The 22,231-nt window shown below is 38.1% G+C and overlaps 1 protein-coding gene and 2 long non-coding RNA genes across 5 annotated transcripts; 2 read left to right on the top strand and 1 right to left on the bottom strand.

The window, feature by feature from the left end:
• Nucleotides 1-11,320: 11,320 nt before the first annotated feature.
• LOC139125865 (uncharacterized) lies at nt 11,321-11,948 on the top strand. Its single transcript, XR_011550387.1, has 2 exons — nt 11,321-11,382; nt 11,855-11,948. It is a non-coding gene; the product is annotated as an uncharacterized lncRNA (long non-coding RNA).
• Nucleotides 11,949-12,301: 353 nt separating this feature from the next.
• On the bottom strand, nt 12,302-16,546 carry LOC139125863 (uncharacterized). Of its 3 annotated transcripts, none has more exons than XR_011550384.1 (4): nt 16,492-16,546; nt 15,541-15,669; nt 13,651-13,703; nt 12,302-12,485 (listed from the first exon to the last, which is right to left on the bottom strand). XR_011550384.1 is itself a non-coding variant. In XM_070691959.1 (3 exons), exons 1-3 carry the CDS (start codon nt 15,808-15,810, stop codon nt 12,470-12,472), a joined length of 339 nt encoding a protein of 112 aa, XP_070548060.1. In that variant the 5' UTR covers nt 15,811-15,866; the 3' UTR covers nt 12,302-12,469. The 3 variants fall into 3 exon arrangements, 1 of the variants encoding a protein (XP_070548060.1); XR_011550385.1 differs by having other exon boundaries at nt 15,541-15,663; nt 16,492-16,540; XM_070691959.1 differs by lacking the exon at nt 16,492-16,546 and having other exon boundaries at nt 15,541-15,866.
• On the top strand, nt 12,372-13,918 carry LOC139125864 (uncharacterized). Its single transcript, XR_011550386.1, has 3 exons — nt 12,372-12,504; nt 12,833-13,014; nt 13,811-13,918. It is a non-coding gene; the product is annotated as an uncharacterized lncRNA (long non-coding RNA).
• Nucleotides 16,547-22,231: the final 5,685 nt, after the last annotated feature.

Genomic DNA, 22,231 nt, shown 5'->3' with positions numbered 1-22,231 from the left:
CCTGGCTGAAGCGACTGCCAAAAGGGCAAAACTTTATGCAGTCTGCCAGTGCCCGACATGGAATCTCAATTTTGACCATTCTTTCCACCATTAGGTCGTCACGGTTGCGGATTCCCACGCACTACATTAATAATGTCATGGTATGTTACTGTGTTCGGTAAACATAATATGATTATGGAATAAAAGTGTATATAAATACAACCCTGCACAACGAATGGAAACATACAAAAAAGCATACAAAACTGCAGCGGCCACCATATCGACTTTTAGATTGGCTAGACATTTAGGAAGTCGCCTAAAAGGCGGAATTGACTTGACCTTTACAATAAGTCATCAGTCAGTGAGAAGTCAGCTCCCGGTACACAGAATACGCAAACTTGACAAACTAAAAACAACTTCCCGTTTTTATCGACATCTCAGTATTTCCTTGTCTCAATACTATTTACATTTCGCAAACAGCCGCCGTTCATGCTGCTCGACTGTTCACAATATGTGCGTCAGCAGCGCCCGTTTTGGGCGCTCTTGTGATTATCTACTTAGCGGACAACGGATACCATGATTCATCTGCAGCAAGTCATTGACAATGACATAGTCCCCACTTGTAATAGGAGTATTAGTCTTGAGGGGGCAGGGAAATGAGATCATTAAGAAGTATCACTAAAGTGTATATGTTCAGATCTATGGACACATAGGTCTATGTCATTGTTCCCAATTTGAAACAAGAGGCATGTCTAAGTTATGGTTCTAAATCGGGAAAAAAGATCAAACCTCTAGCTGTATTGGCCAGCCAAGAAATACATATGTGCATAATAAATGAGGTACAAGATGTGACATCTTAAGGTCTATTATCCTATCAAAATTGAAGCATAAAGAACTTGTGATTACTGAGTTATGCATATATATGCATATTCAAGGTCAAACGTCATCAAGGTCACGTGACTTTTGAAAAAAAACATTGTATTGCTAATTAATCCATATATGCCAAAATTCAGACCTCTAGCTCTATTGGCTTGCCCACAATTATATATGGGCATAATTAACGAGGTAAAGCATGTGTTGTCATAAGGTCTCCCATCCTACTAAATATAAAGGACATAGCACTTGTGGTTACTTATTTATTGACATAATCGTGTATTTTAGGTAAAAGGTTATCGAGGTCACATGACATTTTGTCAAAAAATTTCTATCCTATAGTCTATCCCTATATACTAAAAATCATACATTAACCTCTATTGGCTTGTTCAAAATTAGATATGCACATAATGAATGAGGTACAATATGTGGCGTCATAAGGTGTCCCATCATACCAATTATGAAGGGTGTAGCCCTTGTGGTTCCTGAGTTATGGAAGAATGTGTATATTTGGGGTCAAAGGTCACCGAGGTCACGTGACATTTTGTCAAAAAATTGTATTGCTAAGTCATCCCTACATACCAAAATCAGACCTCTAGCTCTATTGGCTCGCTCAAAATTAGATATGCACATAATTAATGAGGAACAATATGTGGCGTCATAAGCTGTCCCATCATACCATATATGAAGGGTGTAGCACTTGTGGTTACTGAGTTATGGACAAATATGTATATTTGAGGTCAAGGGTCACCAAGGTCACGTGACATTTTGTCAAAAAAATTGTATTGCTAAGTTATCCCTATATATACCAAAAATCAGACCTCTAGCTCTATTGGCTCACTCAAAATTAGATATGTGCATAATTAATGAGGTACAATATGTGGCGTCATAAGGTGTCCCATCATACCAATTATGAAGGGTGTAGCACTTGTGGTTCCTGAGTTATGGACAAATGTGTATATTTGGGGTCAAAGGTCACCGAGGTCACGTGACATTTTGTCAAAAAATTGTATTGCTAAGTTATCCCTATATACCAAAAATCAGACCTCTAGCTCTTTTGGCTTGCTCAAAATTACATATGCGCATAATTAATGAGGTACAATATGTGGCGTCATAAGGTGTCCCATCATACCAAATATGAAGAGTGTAGCACTTGTGGTTACTGAGTTATGCACAAATGTGTATATTTGAGGTCAAAGGTCATTGACATCACTTGACATTTTGTCAAAAAAATTGTATTGCTAAGTTATCCCTACATACCAAAAATCAGACCTCTGGCTCTATTGGCTCGCTCAAAATTAGATATGCACATAATTAATGAGGTACAATATGTGGCGTCATAAGGTGTCCCATCATACCAAATATGAAGGGTCTAGCATTAGTGATTACTGAGTTATGCACAAATATGTATATTTGAGGTTAAAGGTCACCAAGGTCACGTGACATTTTGTCAAAAAAATTGTATTGCTAAGTTATCCATATATACCAAAAATCAGACCTCTAGCTCTATTGACTCGCTCAAAATTAGATATGCACATAATTAATGAGGTACAATATGTGGCGTCATAGGGTGTCCCATCATACCATATATGAAAGGTTTCCACTTGTGGTTACTGAGTTATGGACAAATATGTATATTCGAGGTCAAAGGTCACCAAGGTCACATGACATTTTGTCAAAGTGTCTGAGATATCTGCGTGAACGGATGGACTCACGGACTGACATGACCCAATCTATGAGCCCCTGGACTTTATCTGTGGGGACTAAAAACTGTGTCACTGCATCCTTTTTGCAATATGAATACGATGAGAAACTAATTTTTATTTATCTTGGGAGCCTATGGACTGCCTTATACATGGGAGTCTATGGACTGCCTTATACATGGGAGTCTATGGACTGCCTTATACATGGGAGTCTATGGACTGCTTTTACATGGGAGTCTAGGGACTGCCTTATACATGGGAGTCTATGGTCTGCCTTATACATGGGAGTCTATGGTCTGCTTATACATGGGAGTCTATGGTCTGCCTTATACATGGGGTCTATGGAGGTGAAAACTAAAAAGTCCTCTACCACGGCCAAATTTGATCGCATTGTGAAACAAATCGACGTGCATCTGTATGAGGTATGGTACTATCCTTGTACCAAGTTTGAACGAAATCGCTCCAGGCGTCTCTGAGATATCTGCGTGAACGGACGGACGCACGGACGCACACACGCACGCACGCACGCACGGACGCACGCACGGACATGACCAAACCTATAAGTCCCCCCGGACGGTGTCCGTGGGGACTAACAAAACGGGTCGCAGCGATGCAATGCTGATAACAAGTAAAAAACTAATATAATTTGCGTCCGTGTTTTATTTCATTCTTTCTAACTCTCTTTGTTGATTCTTGCAAAATGGCAGGGTTACTGTCGAGTAAGATGTCTGACGGTGTAAAATACTTTCATCCAGATGTCATTAACATCTGTATGACCGACGTCCACTAAAGAGGCATGTTTGTGTTCTTTGAAATTAAATGACTGAGTGCCTTTAGAAGACCTTTGTATGGTAACCTACAACAACAGTATTGACGAACTTAAAGACGTGCTGACGTGACGATTGAGCAACTGATAAAATGTCCTACAGCCACTCGGGAGCGACAGCATCTCTGATTGATGAAATTTATATTTACACTACTCGACCTCAAAAATGCCACAACAATGGCGCCGAGGGTGCACGTACAAAATCTTACACACAGTGCACGCTTGAATGGTCACTGTAAAAAAAAAATGGGAAGTAACTGCTGAAACACGTGACAAAAAATACAGCAGATTTGTTTCTTTATTTATTTTTTTATAGAATTAATTATCTTACACAGCGGTATAATAAGATAAACATAAATTCGGCATATAAATCATTATCAGGAATTAAAATTCTTGCGTACTCCCCTTTTCGGGTTTGATAATTCTAATACGCTCGTGCTGACACACTGCGATCAGGTCAACAGGCATTGATTATTGAGTTGACATAAAACTGACTTGGTGGTCGATCGCCTCTGCGCTGATGCCTGGATGTATCATTCTGCACGATATGCTTGGATTATGATCAGGAATCCACTTGCAAACGCTACGGCAACTGAGACCCAGCCTAAAATGATTGAGAAACCGAACGAGGTGTTTTCTGATTGGTTTGGATGGCCAATCGCGAACCATGTTGTTCCGAGCAGAACGAGTAAACCTGAAGAGAGATTGAAATTCATATTACCATTTTAGCAATGAATTCACATGACATTCCGAGCCTATAACATAAGATCAAAAATTTCATAAAATTGGCGATTCGACGACTATCTTTACAGGGAACAATGCTCTTAGCCTTCGGCAGAACTGACTAATATTAAAGCAACCACCGTCACAAACAGAAATACGGAAGTTCGTCGGTTTGACATTAAGGTCGCCGTTTCTAACTTACAGTGGAATATTCAGACTTCTTCATGCATCAGATAGCTCTCTAACAAACGTTTAGTCATTGTAACACAATAATACCAGTTAAGCAATCTAGTTCGCGGCATAAACATTTGTGCAAAACGTTTTGACATCATCCCACCTGTGCTGATATACATTATTGCGATGGCTATCATTCGTCCTCTTTTTTTTTCTTTGACGAAAATTGACCGTGTACAGAGCCAGGCGATCACACCATAAATGCAGGCTGATATCATACACGCTCTTGCACCATACAGGAATTCTGGATTACCTAGAATTAACAAGTTATTATAATGTGAGAAACAGTGTCCCTAAAACATACCTTGTATTGACACTACAGCGAACACTTTTCACCAACTTTGAAAAGCCAATACTGATGATGTGCGTTATAAAGGCAAGTGAAGTGATTTTAGAGTAAGCCGAAAATTCACTTTTTAAAACCGAGTGGCCAATGCTTCCGCTTTTTGCATTGCTTCGTCGATATTTTCTGTTTATTTGTTTGCTTATTTATTAGTTTGTATAGGAGTGGGCATAACTATTTTCAATACCTATTCAAGGTTGGAGGAATGGGGCTATACTTACTGTAATGTTTGCCTTCTGAACTCAGACACGCCTCTTCACCGTCGAAATAATGGCAGATCTTCCACAAACCTTCCGAAAATGTCACCCCAGTTGTCAATGGCCCAATCTCAATCCAAAAATCAGTCATTGTACTTAAAACAATTAGTATATAAGCTCCGACAAAGAGAACTATTCCGACCACGGCTGTAGAGCCTGCCATTTCTGTCCTCAGTGTTGTTTAGACAGCACTGCCCGTCCTGCATTATGCATGCGATAACTCATTCGTTAAGTGTTCGGTCATTTGAACCACGTCAACATTTGTTCGTCACGTTACCTTACTAAGTCTGCTTGCATGCCTTTGTCAACCTGTTTCCTCAATCTTGTAGTAAATAGGCATGCTGGTCGTACATAAGAGCATGCGCTACAGAACTACTCTGTGTCCTGGACAAATTGTGCATTGGTCTTACCACTTTAACATAATTTTACATATTCATCTCTTTCAGGACAATTTTGAATTCAATTGTGTCATTCGAAATCTCTATCGGCAAAGAGCACTTAATCTCCCAATTGCTCTGACACGAAATGACAGGAAACATAACATATTCTCCTTGTCATTTTATTATGTATCAAAATAAGTCATTCAAAGCAAGTAAGTTAATGGCTCGTTAAACTTAACATAATCATTTGGAATCGAGTGATATCACGGAGACATCCTTGTTCATAAAAAAATCATGAAACATACTGATGAACGACAGGAAAATTGGTTGTAAGGAATGAAGTATGAATGCCTTTCGAAGTGGATTTTGTGATCCACTTCAGTAGGAGAATTTCTTCTTGTTGAATATATGCAAAACATATGCAAGTGTAGTCGCATCTTTCTTAAGTGATTCGCTATTCTATCTGAGGGAGGTAGTGGTCCGCCATAGATGGAAAATTCTCCACAAAGCGATTTCGCACATTGTCAGATGTTTGTTGACTACGCTAGAACTGAAATAGGTTGACTAAGAGCTGAATATCGCCTGGTTTGCTACGAAAATCACCAAATATAATTCATGGATAAAATATAATGCTCTGTTGCTATTGCCAAAAGTAACAGAGAGAAACGCGTACCACGATCAAAGGCTAATGACCGTGTTTTGATTTTAAAGAATGTTTTCTTACTATTGTTGTCTAAATTAATTCACAGTATTTCAAGCTTTGCTAGGACGTGATATTTCACAAACGTATTATGTAGATGAGTTACTAAATTTCTTCTTATATTGGACCATGTGAATACTCTAATCAGTTACGTATGCACACTGTTGTGTTGCATTCGATATACTGAACAGTTTCACAAAATGAACTGGTGCCACATATTGAAATACGAGTAAAATATTGGTAGACCAGTGGGAGAAAAAGTACTCCTTAATAGGTAGGGGATAAAAACTGCAACAACTGCATCCTCTGCCTTTTAACAACTATTTCATCTTCCGCTGGTCGGCCGTTTTTTTACTAAATTCATTTTCACTTGCTGCAGTTTTATCCGTCTTTTGAGGTCGTTTGTAATTTTTTATTGAAACACGATATGGGCACAGGGGGTTAACACCGCTGGAAAGTTATATCTTAACGTTAACCACCTCGGTACAGTGTCATTCAGCAGTGATTATCAAGATTTTTGGTTGCCTCGTTTCCGTTGATTATACCATATGCAGACTCAAATTTGCACCAGGTTTAAAATGACCCTGTCTAAGGTCATGTCACTCATTCACATCGTCACCTCTAAACAGTCCAAGTGAATAATGTACGAAAAATGACTCCAGCCGATCGTTGGATTGCAAGGACAGGGTACGAATTGAAAGGTGTTACGAAAACGATCTCTAAAAGCCGATATGTTACAGTTGTTCAAGCATCATCAGTCATTGCTATAATCTTTACTACATATATACTCATCTGCATATGACTCTGTACCTAAGAGGGGACGGTGGTAGACCTGTGGCCCGACTCGCCAAAAGTTCAGTGTTATGGTTAAGAAATGGTTGCCAATTAAAATCTTGTGAAATCAAAAGCAGCATAAGATGGTCTGAATCATTATCAGAATTCTGCCATTGTTGAGTCCTCTGCTAAATGTTTAGGCAAAGGTGGTGATATTATATGATGCCACAATATCTGTAACTACAATAAAAGCTGTCGTCTTAAAGACCATGAGATAAATTAGCGACGACCTTAATACCTCTTCACCCAAACACCTAGAAAATATTGTGGCCTGTACGTAATAAAATAATAATTCGAAAAAAAACTACAGGTTTTAAAGTCAAACCTACCTGCCTGCATACCTACCTAACTAGACCTACGTATAATTATGACTTATGTATCAGACATTAAAAATGAGAACACCCATATCAAGAAATAGAAGAAAAATCAGATTTTAGAAAGTAGTATCATACAATTCTAGTATGTTATCTGTAGATAGATTCTTGACACGGCAAATAAGTTACTGACTTACTGTGAAAATTTATAAGTTTACGTAATTGTGCTGTTTATGCTTCTACCTATCCATTAGCTCACTCGGTTGCACCTAGTCTGATCCCGACCCCCTCACCCCTTTCTACCGCTGGCTGCGCTTGTGCTGCTAACGGAAACAGAGTCAGGTAGGGGCTACGCGTGGGCCGCCATTTTAGTCAGAATTTGGACAGCTTATTAAGGAGCACAGTCGCCTGACAAGATCATGTGATCAGCACATCTGTACTGTGGCAAACGTGGAAATGACAGCGTTGAAGATTTTTAAACGGCTGCACTTTCAAGACCCTGACTTTATACTTTTATGATGGCATTTAGTTTTTGATTGACAATTATTACCATTTTCAGTTACTGTAATAGAGCGCGAAGTCACTGCAGTGAACTGCAATGAAACTGCTCACACTAATAAGTTTCAGCTGTAGCCAGCTAGCAAAGTCGACAACATTGTATGTCCCATGCAGACAGTTTGTCTGGGGAAGTTGAAATGAAAAAGATTTGTACATGGACCAGTGCATGGTAATGTTACATTGTATCTTAATCTTGAACACAGGGTGCCAATCGTAAACTCTCATTTACAACTCGAGCCTCAGACAGAGCTAGTTTTGCCTTTGTACAAGCAGACTTTTTGGTCTTTATCAAGTAGCCTTGTTCAACACCAAAGTGGCCACGGCTACAGCTGAAACTAATTAGTGTAAGCAGTTTTATTGCAGTTCACTGCAGTGGCTTCGCGCTCTATTACTGCAAATGGTTGACAATTATTATCCTTTTTTTTCTAATACGTGACAGACTATGTACGGCAGCGAAATAAGTGATTTTTCGTTTTCAATTCGATATCGACATAAGATGCTTGGTTCGGGAAACAACGGAGGTAAAATTACTCAAGGGGCAAACGAAATCAAAATACGAAGGTGATTCTAATTTGGAATTCGAAATAAATTCAATGCAATCACTGCCCTGGTACTATTGACCAATGAAAGCTATAATTACAATAGCCCACACCTGACCCTATTTTCGTGAGCAGCGCAGCCAGCGGTAGAAATCGGGCAGGGGACCAGACGAGCTTGCACCTCGTCTGGTTCCCTGCCCCCTTTCTACCGCTGGCTAAGCTACACTCACGAAAAGGGTCAGGTATGCGGCTGCCATTTTGCCCAGATTTTGGGCAAAATGGCGGATGCGCGTGGCGCGTGATGTCAGGCTGGAATGCTCGAAATGACTGCGCCCTTGACAGTTACTCAGCAACAAAGTAGGAGGGGCAGTTACATGAACATTACACAAGTCTTCAAAAATCAATCTGTTTCATTATGCAAAACGTCGTACGAGCTGATATATTTTTGAAAGAGCGTACTTCATCCGAATGACAGAATCGAGTTAGTTTTTTGTTTGTTTTTGAAATTTGAAATAACGTGTATAATACTGCAGCGGACGCAGCAGACGCAGGTGCTCCCCTTAGCCAATCGACATGTTCCATAGTGATGTCCAATCAGTGCCGTGAATAGAATGGCGCATACCTGACCCTTTTCGTAGTCTGGTTCCCCGCACAGGGGAGAAAAACGTTCTGCGCATGCTTCACCGGAAGTAGTTTTCATGCATAGAAATACACGGAGGTCTTCTCTTTTCTCAAAAGGGATGAAAAATACGCAAAAGGGATTGCTATAAATGTGTACAACAACTCTCTTTATTATAAACTACAACATACCCTTTGCCTAAAAAAAAAGATCCTGAATAAAAATAGGAACACTATTTGAAAAAGGGTGGCGCTAAATTTACGCATGTTTGTTTACATTCGTCAGTTTCAATCGCTAGTAGTGCAAACTTTCAAATGCGACAACATGCACTTGTCTACTAGTTTACTGGCTTTGCACATAATAAAGGCGCTTGCCATTTTTTCAAGAATGAATTATTTCCTCTACATGATCTATTCACTGACAGTATATGCCAGAGCCGTGAAACTGTCATTTGTACACACATATGATACAGCAGCAGACGATAAAAATATTGGCGCGAATTTTTCTACTAAAACTCAATGAAGTGTTGTTCAAGATGTCTGAGTGTGTACTTGCCGGTTAAAACGCGTGGAAAACCACTTGCACAGGAAATTTATGTCATTTGACAGTGGAATTAGACGGTGTTGTCAAAGTCCCGGTGATCTTATTTGTTTACATCATTTAAAAGCGGTCATCAGAAGAAACAGGCGACTATGTTCCTGTCCGGCACCATGGGCCCACAGTGATAAGATATGTGAGCGTCCAATCCCATAAAGGCTATTCCAGGTCTTCGATGAAATTGGTGCAAAAGATGAACAGTACGTCCCGGGGACGCGATGGTGTACCAGATGCAAATCAAAAGCAGATCTGGAGTTTTTTCCCGTGTTTTCACTGTACCTTCCACCAAAGAAAATCGCAGGCGGCAATATCGGGAACAGCAATATTCGAGACAGGTCTCCACTGGTAAGTGTAAATCGAGAACAACAGCGAGGGTATGTTGTGACAGGTCCTTCGGCGGCCGGTGTTGTTTTCGGCTGTATTGACTCCAGGTTATTGACCTGAAATATTGAGAACTGGTGCATGAGGGCGCACTAAACTGTTGGTGGTTTAATTGGGAAAAAATTGTGAACTGAAAGATGTCAAGAGTAATTAATCTTCAATTTATCAAAAACATAATCATTTAATGGGGTCATTGCACAAAATCATGAAGTAATATAGGTTTGTGAGTTTAGCTAACTACAGAGTAATTAATTAGTTGGCGTATTTTTAAGGATGGCCACACTCTGCAAAAATGATGATACTGATAACAATAAACAAAAACATATGAATTTTACCCTCACCCCCCAAAAAAGTGCAAGCTCCTGCATATGTTTTTATCCACTGATTGGGTATACACAGAATTCTCCGTAGGAAATTTTCACAATAGGGCTCATGTGTTGTGAAGCACTGCAGAAAGAAGCGGTCACACATACGAGATTTCAGGGATTGATGAGAAATCAAATGAATGCTCCGGCACACATTCAAATTAAAACCAGAAAGTAAACACTGTTTAATGTCACTATCACTGATTTGGCCATGATTTTTTGTGAATTTTCTCGGCAGCGATTGAAAAATTATTTGTTGCAAAGCATTTCACAAGAGGACTCTCTGAATTTATAAGAGGGCCCCCACGCCCCTTTTATCTTATTCAAGGAGAACTCTGTATACACATCCTGATTCCCCAAAATCACAACAGGTGAATAATGCTGGTATTTCTACTAAACTGCATCTTATTTTGTCTTCTACAAGCAGCAACCAACAATTTTCAATAAGACTGATTCCGTGTACTGTGGTACCGTTCTTTCTACAAATGAGGGTCATGTGTTGCTGTCAAAAACTCAATGGAATGGCATTATTTCCAAGTTGCAAGGTTGGTATAATTTATTGTATACATACTTTTCTCAGCTTTGAAAAAAAAACATTTGAAACACTGAGAGTGGATGACTGGTAAATCATAAGGTTAAGATATAGAGTTATTGAATTTGTACAAGTCATACACCATGCATCCTACTGCACTGTAGTCATCCTTTGCAAACTTTATTCAACAAATTTACAAAAAATCTCCAAGCGGACAAAGTAATGACTGACAACAATCCATTGAATATAATTTTGGGGGTGTCACTATCTTTCAATGGCTTCTTATCAAAAACATTAAAGCCCCATAGCTATGTCTTTTCTATTCTTTGCTTTATCAACAAATATATCATCCAATTTCAGATATATTTCATTGTGTACCTTTTAATTTGTTCATGCAGGTTCGACATTTCTGAACAATTGAAAACACTGCAGGAAATGCTGTACAGGTCACAACAAAATGGTGTGTTGCTTGATGTGAAAAAAATGGAATATTTTGCTAAGAAATATGTCCCAGATCTTTATCAGGAGATTTACCGTGCAATAGTTGACCCATCATGTCTGTCGAAAGAAAAAGGCAACAAGAGAAGAGAATATTGACTGTCCTGAGTTTACTTGCATATTACAGGTGAAACACAATTGCAATTTAGTGATGATAACTCTTTTACTTTGGACACAGTCACATACTTTGAAGTGTAGTATATAGAGTGCAGACACATAAATTAAAGCTTAGTGAGGTTGATTATATATCTTTTGGTGCTTTGCAGTAGTCTAAAATGACATTGCTATAAGTATTACTATTGTAACTATAGAAACACAGATTTATGAAGGTATATCCTGTTACACTGATGCTTACTATTATCAGTTTACTGGAATCTTTGAAATAATAATTTGATGTCAAAAAAAAAGGCTGAAAGCAATGCTCTGATAGAACAGAACATTTCAGTAAATTCTAGAAAAACTCAGTGATGCAGTCTGTCAGGAGTAACAAATGATATCAAGAGACAACTTTATCTCTTCAGTGTCATTTTATTTTTTTTTATTGTTATGTTCTTGTTATGTATGCATATAAAATAGAATCTGCCATTTCCATCATTCAGATCACAGAAGACAAGAGGCTTCCAGGAGGCAATGGGGATATATTTTAATATGCAGGGCTTATCCCAAGAAGCGCAGGATATGTGCCACATTTTTGGTCTATCTCAACACCCCCGCACTTTGTTGAAAAAGAGACAGCAGATTGCCGGAGAACATGGGAAGCGAATCAAGACATACCTGATGAATAAGTTACAAGTAAATACTACTTTCTAGCTTTGCATGATTGACCTACATACATACAGTAATCAATTCATGACAAAGAACACTTTAAATACATTTTAAATATTTTTTTTTCAAGTAAAAATGCAAAATATCAACTGCACTGATATCATGAAACCAAATTGTTTTGAAGATCATTTTTTCTCATATTTTGCTGTGAGCATATTGAATAATTGAATAAATGCCTAAAATTGGATAGATGTGTGTAATTTACCTTACTTTTAAAATTATTTGTTTGTCTATTTATTTAAGTCAAGAGGGAAAGCATTCATCCTCGCCCTATTGATGATTTCCATAATATCCATGGATTTAAATCGATGGCCTCTGGACACAAGGAACTGAAAACCAGTCAGGCTGTACATATGGCAACAACAATGCTGGATATCTTGCCTGTAGAGTCACTCGATCTGCCAGCTGGTGAATCAATACACAGGTAAAATTGAAAATTTATATCAGACTCATCATTGTAATTGTTGTAGAATTCACCACACACACACACACACACTATATTTGTGAAATGTGTATCACATAATCTATAAGAAAAAAAATTTCTCCAACATCAATTGTATGAAAGGGTCAATTTATAATGACATGACTTTGATAGTAACTATATTGTGCACTGCTCACAATCATTAGTCAATAATGTTTTCATAATGCATTAATTATTGCACCGTATTCATATCCAAACATGTAACATTTGAGACATGAAGGATTTAAAGAGATTATGAAGTGCACTTAATTGTACTATTTTTGCATTATAGAAATATATTTATCTATAAAAATGGACAGCAGATACTTGTGAGAGGAGGGATAGCACCCCATGTCATGCGAAAGGAATTCAAATTGTTCATGCAAGACTATGCTTTAAGTTTCCTTGAGAGTCTCCCGATACAATATCACCACTGGATACACAACATGCCATCTCTTCCCTTAAGAACATGAGGTAGGATTCCAATATCTTATCACATAACAATGACATTTAATGGGACAAGGCTGTCACCTTTTGACATTGTTTGGTTTTGCTACTGACACTGAAATACACATGTCGTCTATTGTGTTACAATTTTAAAGAAATATTATTATGTATTACAACACACCTGATCCATAATCGCTTATGCAATTCTCAACATATGTTCTTATGGGAAGAGTTATTTTGGAACTGATACATGAATCAGTTACTTGGATAAGTTTGACAACCCATCTACACTTGCAAAAAATGGAAATGTCATCTGCAGTGCAGACAGTGACAGTAAAGATTTGTCTTAATTATAACATATTCAGAAGAAGTCATGAAGCAATGGATGAGGTGTGTTACAAAGCATATATTGACTGGCAATATTTAGGTAACAACAAACCTTTTGTGTACACTAGAACCTGTGAATTTCCCAAAAGAGTCTGTTTCCCATGACCAAAACCTGAGAGAAACAAACTATTTTGGGATGTACTTACAGTCCCTCATGTAAACAAACATATGCTATTACCCTCATCACCAGGAAATATGTGTATACTATTATACACATTACATTGAATATAGATGAATGCATAAAAATAAAATCATTTGAGTAATAGTAATACTTACCTGTTCACGATGAAATGTGTCCCTGATGAGATACAAGGAAAGGTACATCTTCTCTGAAAATAGAAATATCATATGTTTCAATTATATTGAGTGATAACATTGTTTTGTGTACCAATATCTTTAATGTAAATAATTTTTTTAAATTTCATTTGCCCTACAGACCATACACTGATGTTGATGTGGAAGAACTCCATACTCTAAATACAACTGTACTGGTTGATGAGATTGAGCAGCCACTCAAGAGAAAACAAGATCTACTCAAACTGTGGATGATGCTTCTGATATCCCACAGCTGAAGACATATACCTCATAGCAAGCTATTTTAGCACCTGGTGACTGGCCAGTGTGGTACTTTGGTAAAAAAAATAATAGCTTCATTCAGTGATAATGATACAAGTATTCCCACAGAAATACTTTCCTTTGTACCAACTGTTGGTCAATTTCATATCACTTAAACGCTTCTCGTGATATTGTCATATCTGCAAGGTTTTTCTTCCAGTTACTCTGCAATGGGGTTTTTGATAAACGTTCATTTTAGCAAAATCTCCTAAACCTTACAAAGTGTCACTTTGTATTTATTTGGCTTTCAGTGGATGGATTCGCATTCGTCGTTATGTGATCAGCAAATTAACAATGTGTAAATCTGTGGAAGTCTAGTTTATGCTTTATCTTCTAGATGAATTAATTCCCCTCGTATATTTTCATTATCCTGTATTTGTTCAAGGTAAAGACCGTAATATGCTTCTCAAAGTACTAAAGCGGTTAGAAATATACTTTATAATATCCAATAGACACCATTATAACAAGTCCCTTCTTAGCTTACTTTCTGATGACCTCTATCACTCATCCCATTTACCTGGATATAATCATCTTACACAAAACTAACACATCATCACTGAGAAGAAAGTTGAACTATTTCATTCATCACTAAGACACCACATACAGCCTCACGATGACGGTATCACCATACAAAGGCAAGCACACATGCTACACCACACAAAACATAACACTCTCATTCGAGACTTCTTGCAACACCATAACCATGGTAAAGATGACCATGACCTAACACTGTTAGCTGGCAGAAGTGCCGAGACACTTCTTGATATTATCAATCAGGTAATGCAGTCTGCAGCTGAACATGAACAACATACAGAAGTCAACAGCACCACATATCATCTTCCAACTTTCAACACAGACATCACAGCAAAGTGCCTTCCACTTGGATTCAGATGGTCCGACCATCATCGGCCAAGTGAAGATCTTATTTGTGATAGTCCGAACTGCTCTATCTCTTCCTCTTCCAATCTTTCAAAACGCCTCACTTGTGGCCACACCTTTCACATAACTTGCTTATCTCAAAGTGGCTGTCCAATATGTTCTCCTCTCCTAACTGCTGAAGTTGTTCACTTATCTAACAGCTGGAATGAAAGCATCATCAAAGACATACACAGCCAGCCTTCTAATGAATCCACTGAAACAACTGACAGTGACACTCTACCAACATCTTGCAGAATTCATGACATACAATATTACCTAACACAGCAATTTGAAGATGACATAAAAAACCGTGCCTCTCTCATACCAAACGCACAGACAAGCCAATTCCGAAACAAACAACACAAGGAGATGAATGCACACACCACACAAAGTAACATTTCTTCTCCCTCTACAAATACATCAGCACAGCAGACACAAACATCCCATTCCTCATCTATTAATGCATCAATACCTCCAACACAGATATATGCCAGCCTTCAGCAACTGATGAAGCAATACCACAGACACAGACAACTAGGTCTTCAGAAGATGGTGCAGTATTTCCTCAGACTCAGATATCCCCCTCATCAACGAATGATGCAGCAATACCACAGACACAAACAGCTAACTTACCTTCACCATCTGATTCAGCACTTCCACATACACAAACTTCCCATTCCAGGCACCATGTACCACCAGATGCAGCAATACTGCAGACAGAGACAACCCTTTCTTCAATACCTGTACAGCAGCAGTCTGTCTCTGACAAACAAATAAAACAGAAGCAAAACAGAAAATCAATGAGTCAATCTTCCCTTCAACTTCACAAATATGCCCACTTGCGACATTTGGTATGTTTATGTCCAAAACCACAGTCACATGGATGTGTAAGTTACTGGTCATGTAACAATGTCATTTCACAAGGATCATTGCATAGCAACAACATGCGATCAGGGAGTAATGCACGTACATTGATTTGTTTACTGCTTGCACAATGGTACTACCAAGAGTGTCCAATACAGATCCTACCAGAATCATCAGTATTTCCCAGGAATGGCTGGTTGGATTATTATGTCCTGTGTTCTTGGTAATCAAGCTCATGACATCTATCGTTTGAATGAATTATCTCCTCATCTCAACCTTTCACCCTTAGAAGGAATGAGACTGCTAGGAAATAAATTAAAGCTAAGTTTTCATTCAAATGAAATTGGACCAGTTTATACTCATCATATGTCTGAACCAAGACAAGGGTTATTGGAGTTTTACTTGGATTATTGTAAACAGAGGGCAAAAATGGCTTTAGTATATGTAAGAAGAAATATGTCAATTTTATTTATTGTGAATCAAGGCCATGTTTTACTTGCTGATTCACATACACACTGTGGGGGTCAGAATGGTGCACTGTTTGCCCAGGTACAGCATTCAAATGTCAAGTATTTGCTTCAGTTTTATGATAGTTTCATCGGGGTTGATGGAGAGCATAATATTGGTACAGTGACTTTATTTAAGTTTTAGTGAATTGCTAAAACACCATATTTCTCTCACAACACCATGTAAGATAGAAGACAACTGATGATATCCTACCTTAATAAAGTTCAAGTGCATCCATCTCTTGAATTGCTTACCAGTTTATCACCCTAATTCACGTGCCACGAGCAGCGAGCCGCGAGCCAAAGTTCACGATGCACGATTAGCATCATAGTTAAGCCAGAAATAGGTGCATTTACACTCAAATTTAATTCATTGATTCATTTTCATGGATAAATTAACTTTCGGGCTTCAACGCTGCCTTCTAGAATGCATGAACTGGTGACCGGAGAATGTGTGTTTATGATTTCTACATCAAGGGGCATATGCAGGGAGGGACTGGAGAGAAATTATAGGGAGGGAGGGACATTATTTTTCAAAATCACACCGCGTAAAATTGTAAAATTAAAAATTGATCAATCAAAATTATGTACATGGATTTTGTAGACCATATGGTGAGGTTGCTATACTTTAAATATCTAGGTCTTAAGCCAGGATACTATTACGAAGATTTGTACAATATTATTTTTGAGAATTTATGACCTTTGACCTGCCCTACCCCCCCTCTGCAATTAAGCTGTGGCTTATCTTACGTAAGAGTCAAAGACGGCTGGTGTCTCTCGAACTGTGACTGGTATTGGACACTGACCTTCGACCCTCAAATGATCCTGTACCTCACTAATTATGCACATCTATAAATTATAGGCTAGCTAACAGAGGTCGAGGTCTGAAGTTTAGTGGACGGAGATGATTATGTTAACTAAGATTTCTGCTAAAATATCAAGTGACGAGGATGACATTTGACCTGAATTTAACTTATTTACCGGTGTATTAGTGCAACAGCCTTCATATTTGGTGGGATGAGGCATCACATTATGAATAAGTAAATATTTGTCAAATAAAAAGCATTATTGGTGTTGCATGCACGTACAGGGACGGCATAACAATTAGGGAGAGTCACTTTTCTCAGCATCATTTTGAAAAATTCGCCCTCCGTCCCTATAATTTTTTTCCAGTTCCTTGCCGGCCAGCACATGTTGAACTCGTGTATATATCGCAGGTCACCACTTTATGCACACATAGGGCGTCTGTTAAATGTGATTTAACAGTGCAGATGAATCGATAAGGTGAATTAGAGTGAAAATGCATCTATTTCTAGCTTAACATGCTAATCGTGCATCGTGAACTTTGGCACGCGGCACGTGAATTAGCTTACCCGACCAGACGGATCCGTCTACTACCTTATGAGCTGCTAACGAGGTATTTGGTCAAGGCCATAAGCCCCCGCATCGGTGATCGGCAGAACAAGGGGATTAGCGAGGGCAATTAAAGACATAGACTGTTTTCTTTGAAATACTATACACAGATAGCTAGGGTAATGTAATAGGCACACACTAGACACAAAATATTTATTGATCATATTCATAACTTCTAGACGAATATTGCTCGCGAGACCCTGTGTGCATACCACTGATCTCCATATCTGCTCAAACCTTGAATTAAGTATGCACAGAACCACATATATATATATATATATATATATATATATATATATATATATATATATATATATATATATATATATATATATATATATATATATATATATATATATATATATATATATATATAACTTGGCGGGTCTGAGAAATCTTACACACAAACTACTGTTTAGAAGAGAGTTTCCTATGTCAGTAATTATTTTACTAATTCTGAGATGGCTGCAAAATCATGTGCCAGATCAAAATATTGTTCACAAACTGTACTCTGACTGGCATCACACAAAACGATATATCAAACAATAAGTTAAGTTTTCAGAAGATTATTGGATATTTTTTATGGTTACGAAATGCCTGTGTGGTCAAAATATTGGACAATAAAAATCATATGTTTGACATATGATGTCAATGTACTAACGTTGAAGCAAATCAGTTCAGGTATGAAATTAAGTTGCTATCAACAGCCAGAGCTTGTACTGCGCATGCGTGAAATCCCATGGTGATTTCATCAACCCTCTAAACCAGTCATAAACGTGACACGCAATTCGGTCTAGTTTCGCAAGATAAAAAATTATGCATCGGGAATGAAAACCATGTTGAAAGTGAATGCATTTGTCAAAAATGACTTGAACAACAGATGAGACAAGACGCATCAATGTTCTACAACTTCGTACCGAGATTAAAAAAAACCATCAGACTGTACCGAAATCAAGTTCAACTGAAAATTCGGGACGAGTTTGAGGTAAGGGACATTTGTGAGGTCTTAAAAATGTCGGTCTCCGACCTGAAACATCTGATAACTCTAAATCAGTCAAAGGTTGCTTTTTATCTGATCGCGTGGTATTAAATCTATTTACAACAAACTGGGCAATATATTTTCAGGGAACCAATAAAACAGTATTAAGCAAACAGTGGGGTGCTCTGTACTGTAAATATGTGCATCGCGTTCAATCGGTGGCGTTGAGTGACGACGCGGCGTCGTCCAACTGAGGTAGAATAAAGTCCATGCCCCTTCGCAGAGTTATGAGAGTATGCGGCAAAGAGTCCATCCAGCACAATGCTTGTGGGGTGTAAAATAGGCCAAGTATGTATTTAGCGAGTAATCCATGATTCAGTCAAACTGAACACTAAGAGAGTGATGCCGCGCTTTGATTACAGCAGAAATGCTTATACGTTTTAGAGAATGGCGTTACTGAGAAAAATAATGCTTCCTAACGGCTAGCCATAATGGTAGCCATGACTCCAGTGTGTCACAAACACAAAGAAGACGGGTAACGTTTAGTAAACATTAAGGCAGAATGCGCCTCGGGGACAGATATTCGGACTCCCAAACATTTACAATATTCCATTGAGCTACCGCTTTTGGGGGATTCATTTGAAGCTTATAAAGTAAATAAGAGTTCACCTTCTTAGTTTTGTGAAAATCGGTAATGTTATTTTTTCTCCATAGTAGGAATAACACACTGGTTATTTTGAATTTCAAATGTCCGTAAGTATTGGACAATAATGTCTTAATTGTCAAAATTTGCTCGGCATTACCGATTTTTTTTTTTGAGAAGTGATTTTTAAAGGAAGCGGTTGAAAGTTTTAAGTTTGAACAAAAGTTATTTTCGAGACGAGAACAACCTTGAGGCAACAAACAGCAAACAGAATTGAGTCCCCAATTTAGTCACTGAGCATTACCGTGCACACACTACCACCAACCTACGCCATCGTTGGAAGTAAATTTTACCATACGCTTTACCAAAATTAAGAAAAACAGGAGTCTGGCCCCCGGGCCGGTGACGCACTCTCAGGGAAAATGGGTATCCATAAATGTACCCGAAATTACGTAGGTTATTTTGACGTTCTCAGGTGTTCTTTGATCTTTGTCACTTTTGCATAACTGTGATTATGGCTCAGCGGTTACAATTCGATGCCGTGTCATTAGACAAGCAATCTCGTCATTCGGCCTTTTTCCGAGTCCCATACACTTGTTATGTCTTTTGTTTGTTTCAACAATTCTATCTTTCGCTACGTTTTAGCTGGCTTTGGTACTAGGCTTATGTTAACGACGTTAACGTGTTAATTCCACTCACTCTTAAACTCAGTACAGAATTTAATGTCACCCAAATGTCTTGATTTATTTTTTGACAAAGTTTAGCCAACAGACATGTGTAGCATTTGTTTAAAATCACGGCTTCTCAATGAAACTGTCTCAAAGTAAATGTAGTTATTAAGAATAGCAATATTATCGCATTGACTCTCAGGGGAGGGTGCAGGGTACACGCACTGACGTGCCCCATTTAGGGAGGCGTATTCAGGTGGTGAAAGATAATGATCCGATTATATACAGTCAAACATACTCGACGAGAGCAATCGAAGGGCGTTATGAGGAAAATTGGCTTTTCCCTGAGTTTTTTATCGCTATTTATGGTCATGGATTGAAATACCTTCTCCAATTATATTTACACTAACCCCCGCGTTACTACACACACTATACTCCTTTGTCCGAAAAACGAAGTTCCGTACCTGTTCTTCATAATTGATTAAGCTTGAACCCGCCCAAGTATATCCCATAATTTCCTTCGTATAGCGTCTTTTCTTCGGAGTCCACCAATATCTTCACTTAATTTTGGACTAGTCTTCAAACGGTTTGCGCTTCTATAGCTTGCGGCGTTGCGTGTCCTTTCTTCCCAATATACATACCGAAATCTGCAAAAACAGTCTTATCATCAACAATGTCTCTCGTCGGACCTGTCTCAAGCGTTGTATTGGGAGCTGTAACAGTCATCTTTTACATCGTGAGCACAGCGACCAACTACTGGGTGGTGGAGTCGGATTCAGGCACGCAGACTTATTACGGCTTATGGGAGAGTTGCTACATCTATGGTGGAGCAAGATCTAGAACCTGTGAATACCTGTACAATTCAGATATCACAAGTTAGTAGTTCCCGTTTTTTTATGAGTTCACTGGAACGCCAGACACGAAACCTCGATATTAAGGTAGAAAGCTCCTCGGGGACAAGTGTTCATACTATAAAACTTCCAAGATGCTTTTCTGGTCTACCGCGTGTAAGGCTCACTTCTAAATCAAAATTTACAGAGTTCGACACCACTGCCAATAAGTATTTGAAAAATGTTCTTCACGATGGCCAGTTACTATCGGATCGCTGAATAGAAAGGAGACTGAGCAATTGGTAACTCGAAGCGTATCTTGCCGCATATTAAATGACCATCTCAATCTGTTCGGGAACTCACGCAATATTGCAGTAAATAGTTACTTTTTCAATTATTTTTTCACGAGCATGAGGCTATGACCTTTGCTATGACCTCGACCTAGACTTTTGCTGAGCGACAATCACTAACAAAAGTAACGGCCAGTGTGAAACAGCCATCCCGCTAAATCTTATTCTTTGCTAATTTCTATCATAAGATTAATTTAATCGTTTCTACTTATTCGTATTATTCGTGCTCTGAAATGTACAAAGGTAGGTGTCTTTTCCATACTCGATGACAATAAAATTAGGATGAGAAAACATATTTGATATAAAGAACAAAGAAACTGGAAAACCATCAAATGAAAAAGCTACTTTCCTTTTTAGAGAGACTTGGTTATATTTCTCTTAGCTTCTCAGTTTGCCTTTAAAATATTACAGTTGCTGGCAATGCTCCACCTTTTTCAATATTGTTTGTTTATTTTAATAAGTCTACTTTTGAAAAGGAAAGCCGTGCAATATGACAGAAATACAATACATTATATTCAATATTAAAAACAACTTATGCAATTGCAGGATAACCTGAATAATTAGCTGTATTTAAGTATTTGTAATCAACATTACTGAAGCCAAGCTGACTCATTACATATGCAAATTATGTATAAATATGCACATTAGGCTTGACCTGACCCTAAAAACTTGATCAAATGAAAATCTAAGCTTCATAGTGTAATGATATGATAAAAAATCAAAAAGTGATTGCTTAGCCAAGAGGGCCCTTTTCTCATTGCATGGCTCCTTTATTCTAATTTGAGATCATCCCGATCCAAATAATGAACGTGACGCTTTGATTCCTTTGAAGATAAAAGTTAAAAAACACAATGAACTTGGCAAAATGCTTTAATTGGTTCAAATTTGTAGGAACTGTCAGTAAATGCATGTGCACACGTTAATAGGAATTGTGTAGCTTGTTTACTTAGTATTCCAACATAACTTTCATAAGATGCAGTCTTTTACTCGACTTAAATAGGTTTAAAGGCTACTGTAGCTTTTTAAACTTATACCATGCTGAACTAGTAAAACTTTCAAGAACTTATTGAT

Source organism: Ptychodera flava, assembly GCF_041260155.1.
Source record: "Ptychodera flava strain L36383 chromosome 3 unlocalized genomic scaffold, AS_Pfla_20210202 Scaffold_26__1_contigs__length_13983176_pilon, whole genome shotgun sequence".
Classification (NCBI taxonomy): Eukaryota; Metazoa; Hemichordata; class Enteropneusta; family Ptychoderidae; genus Ptychodera; species Ptychodera flava.
Note: the sequence above shows the minus strand (reverse complement) of the source record. Positions and strands in the feature narration are given on the sequence as shown.

Excerpts from the sequence above, each read along its gene's own strand:
- LOC139125863 (XM_070691959.1), bottom strand. The coding sequence starts at position 15,810 with ATGACCAGTAACTTACACATCCATGTGACTGTGGTTTTGGACATAAAC. Across the intron at positions 13,704-15,540 it reads TGCTGAATCAGATGGTGAAG|AGAAGATGTACCTTTCCTTG; the intron begins GTAAGTTAGCTG and ends TTCTATTTTCAG.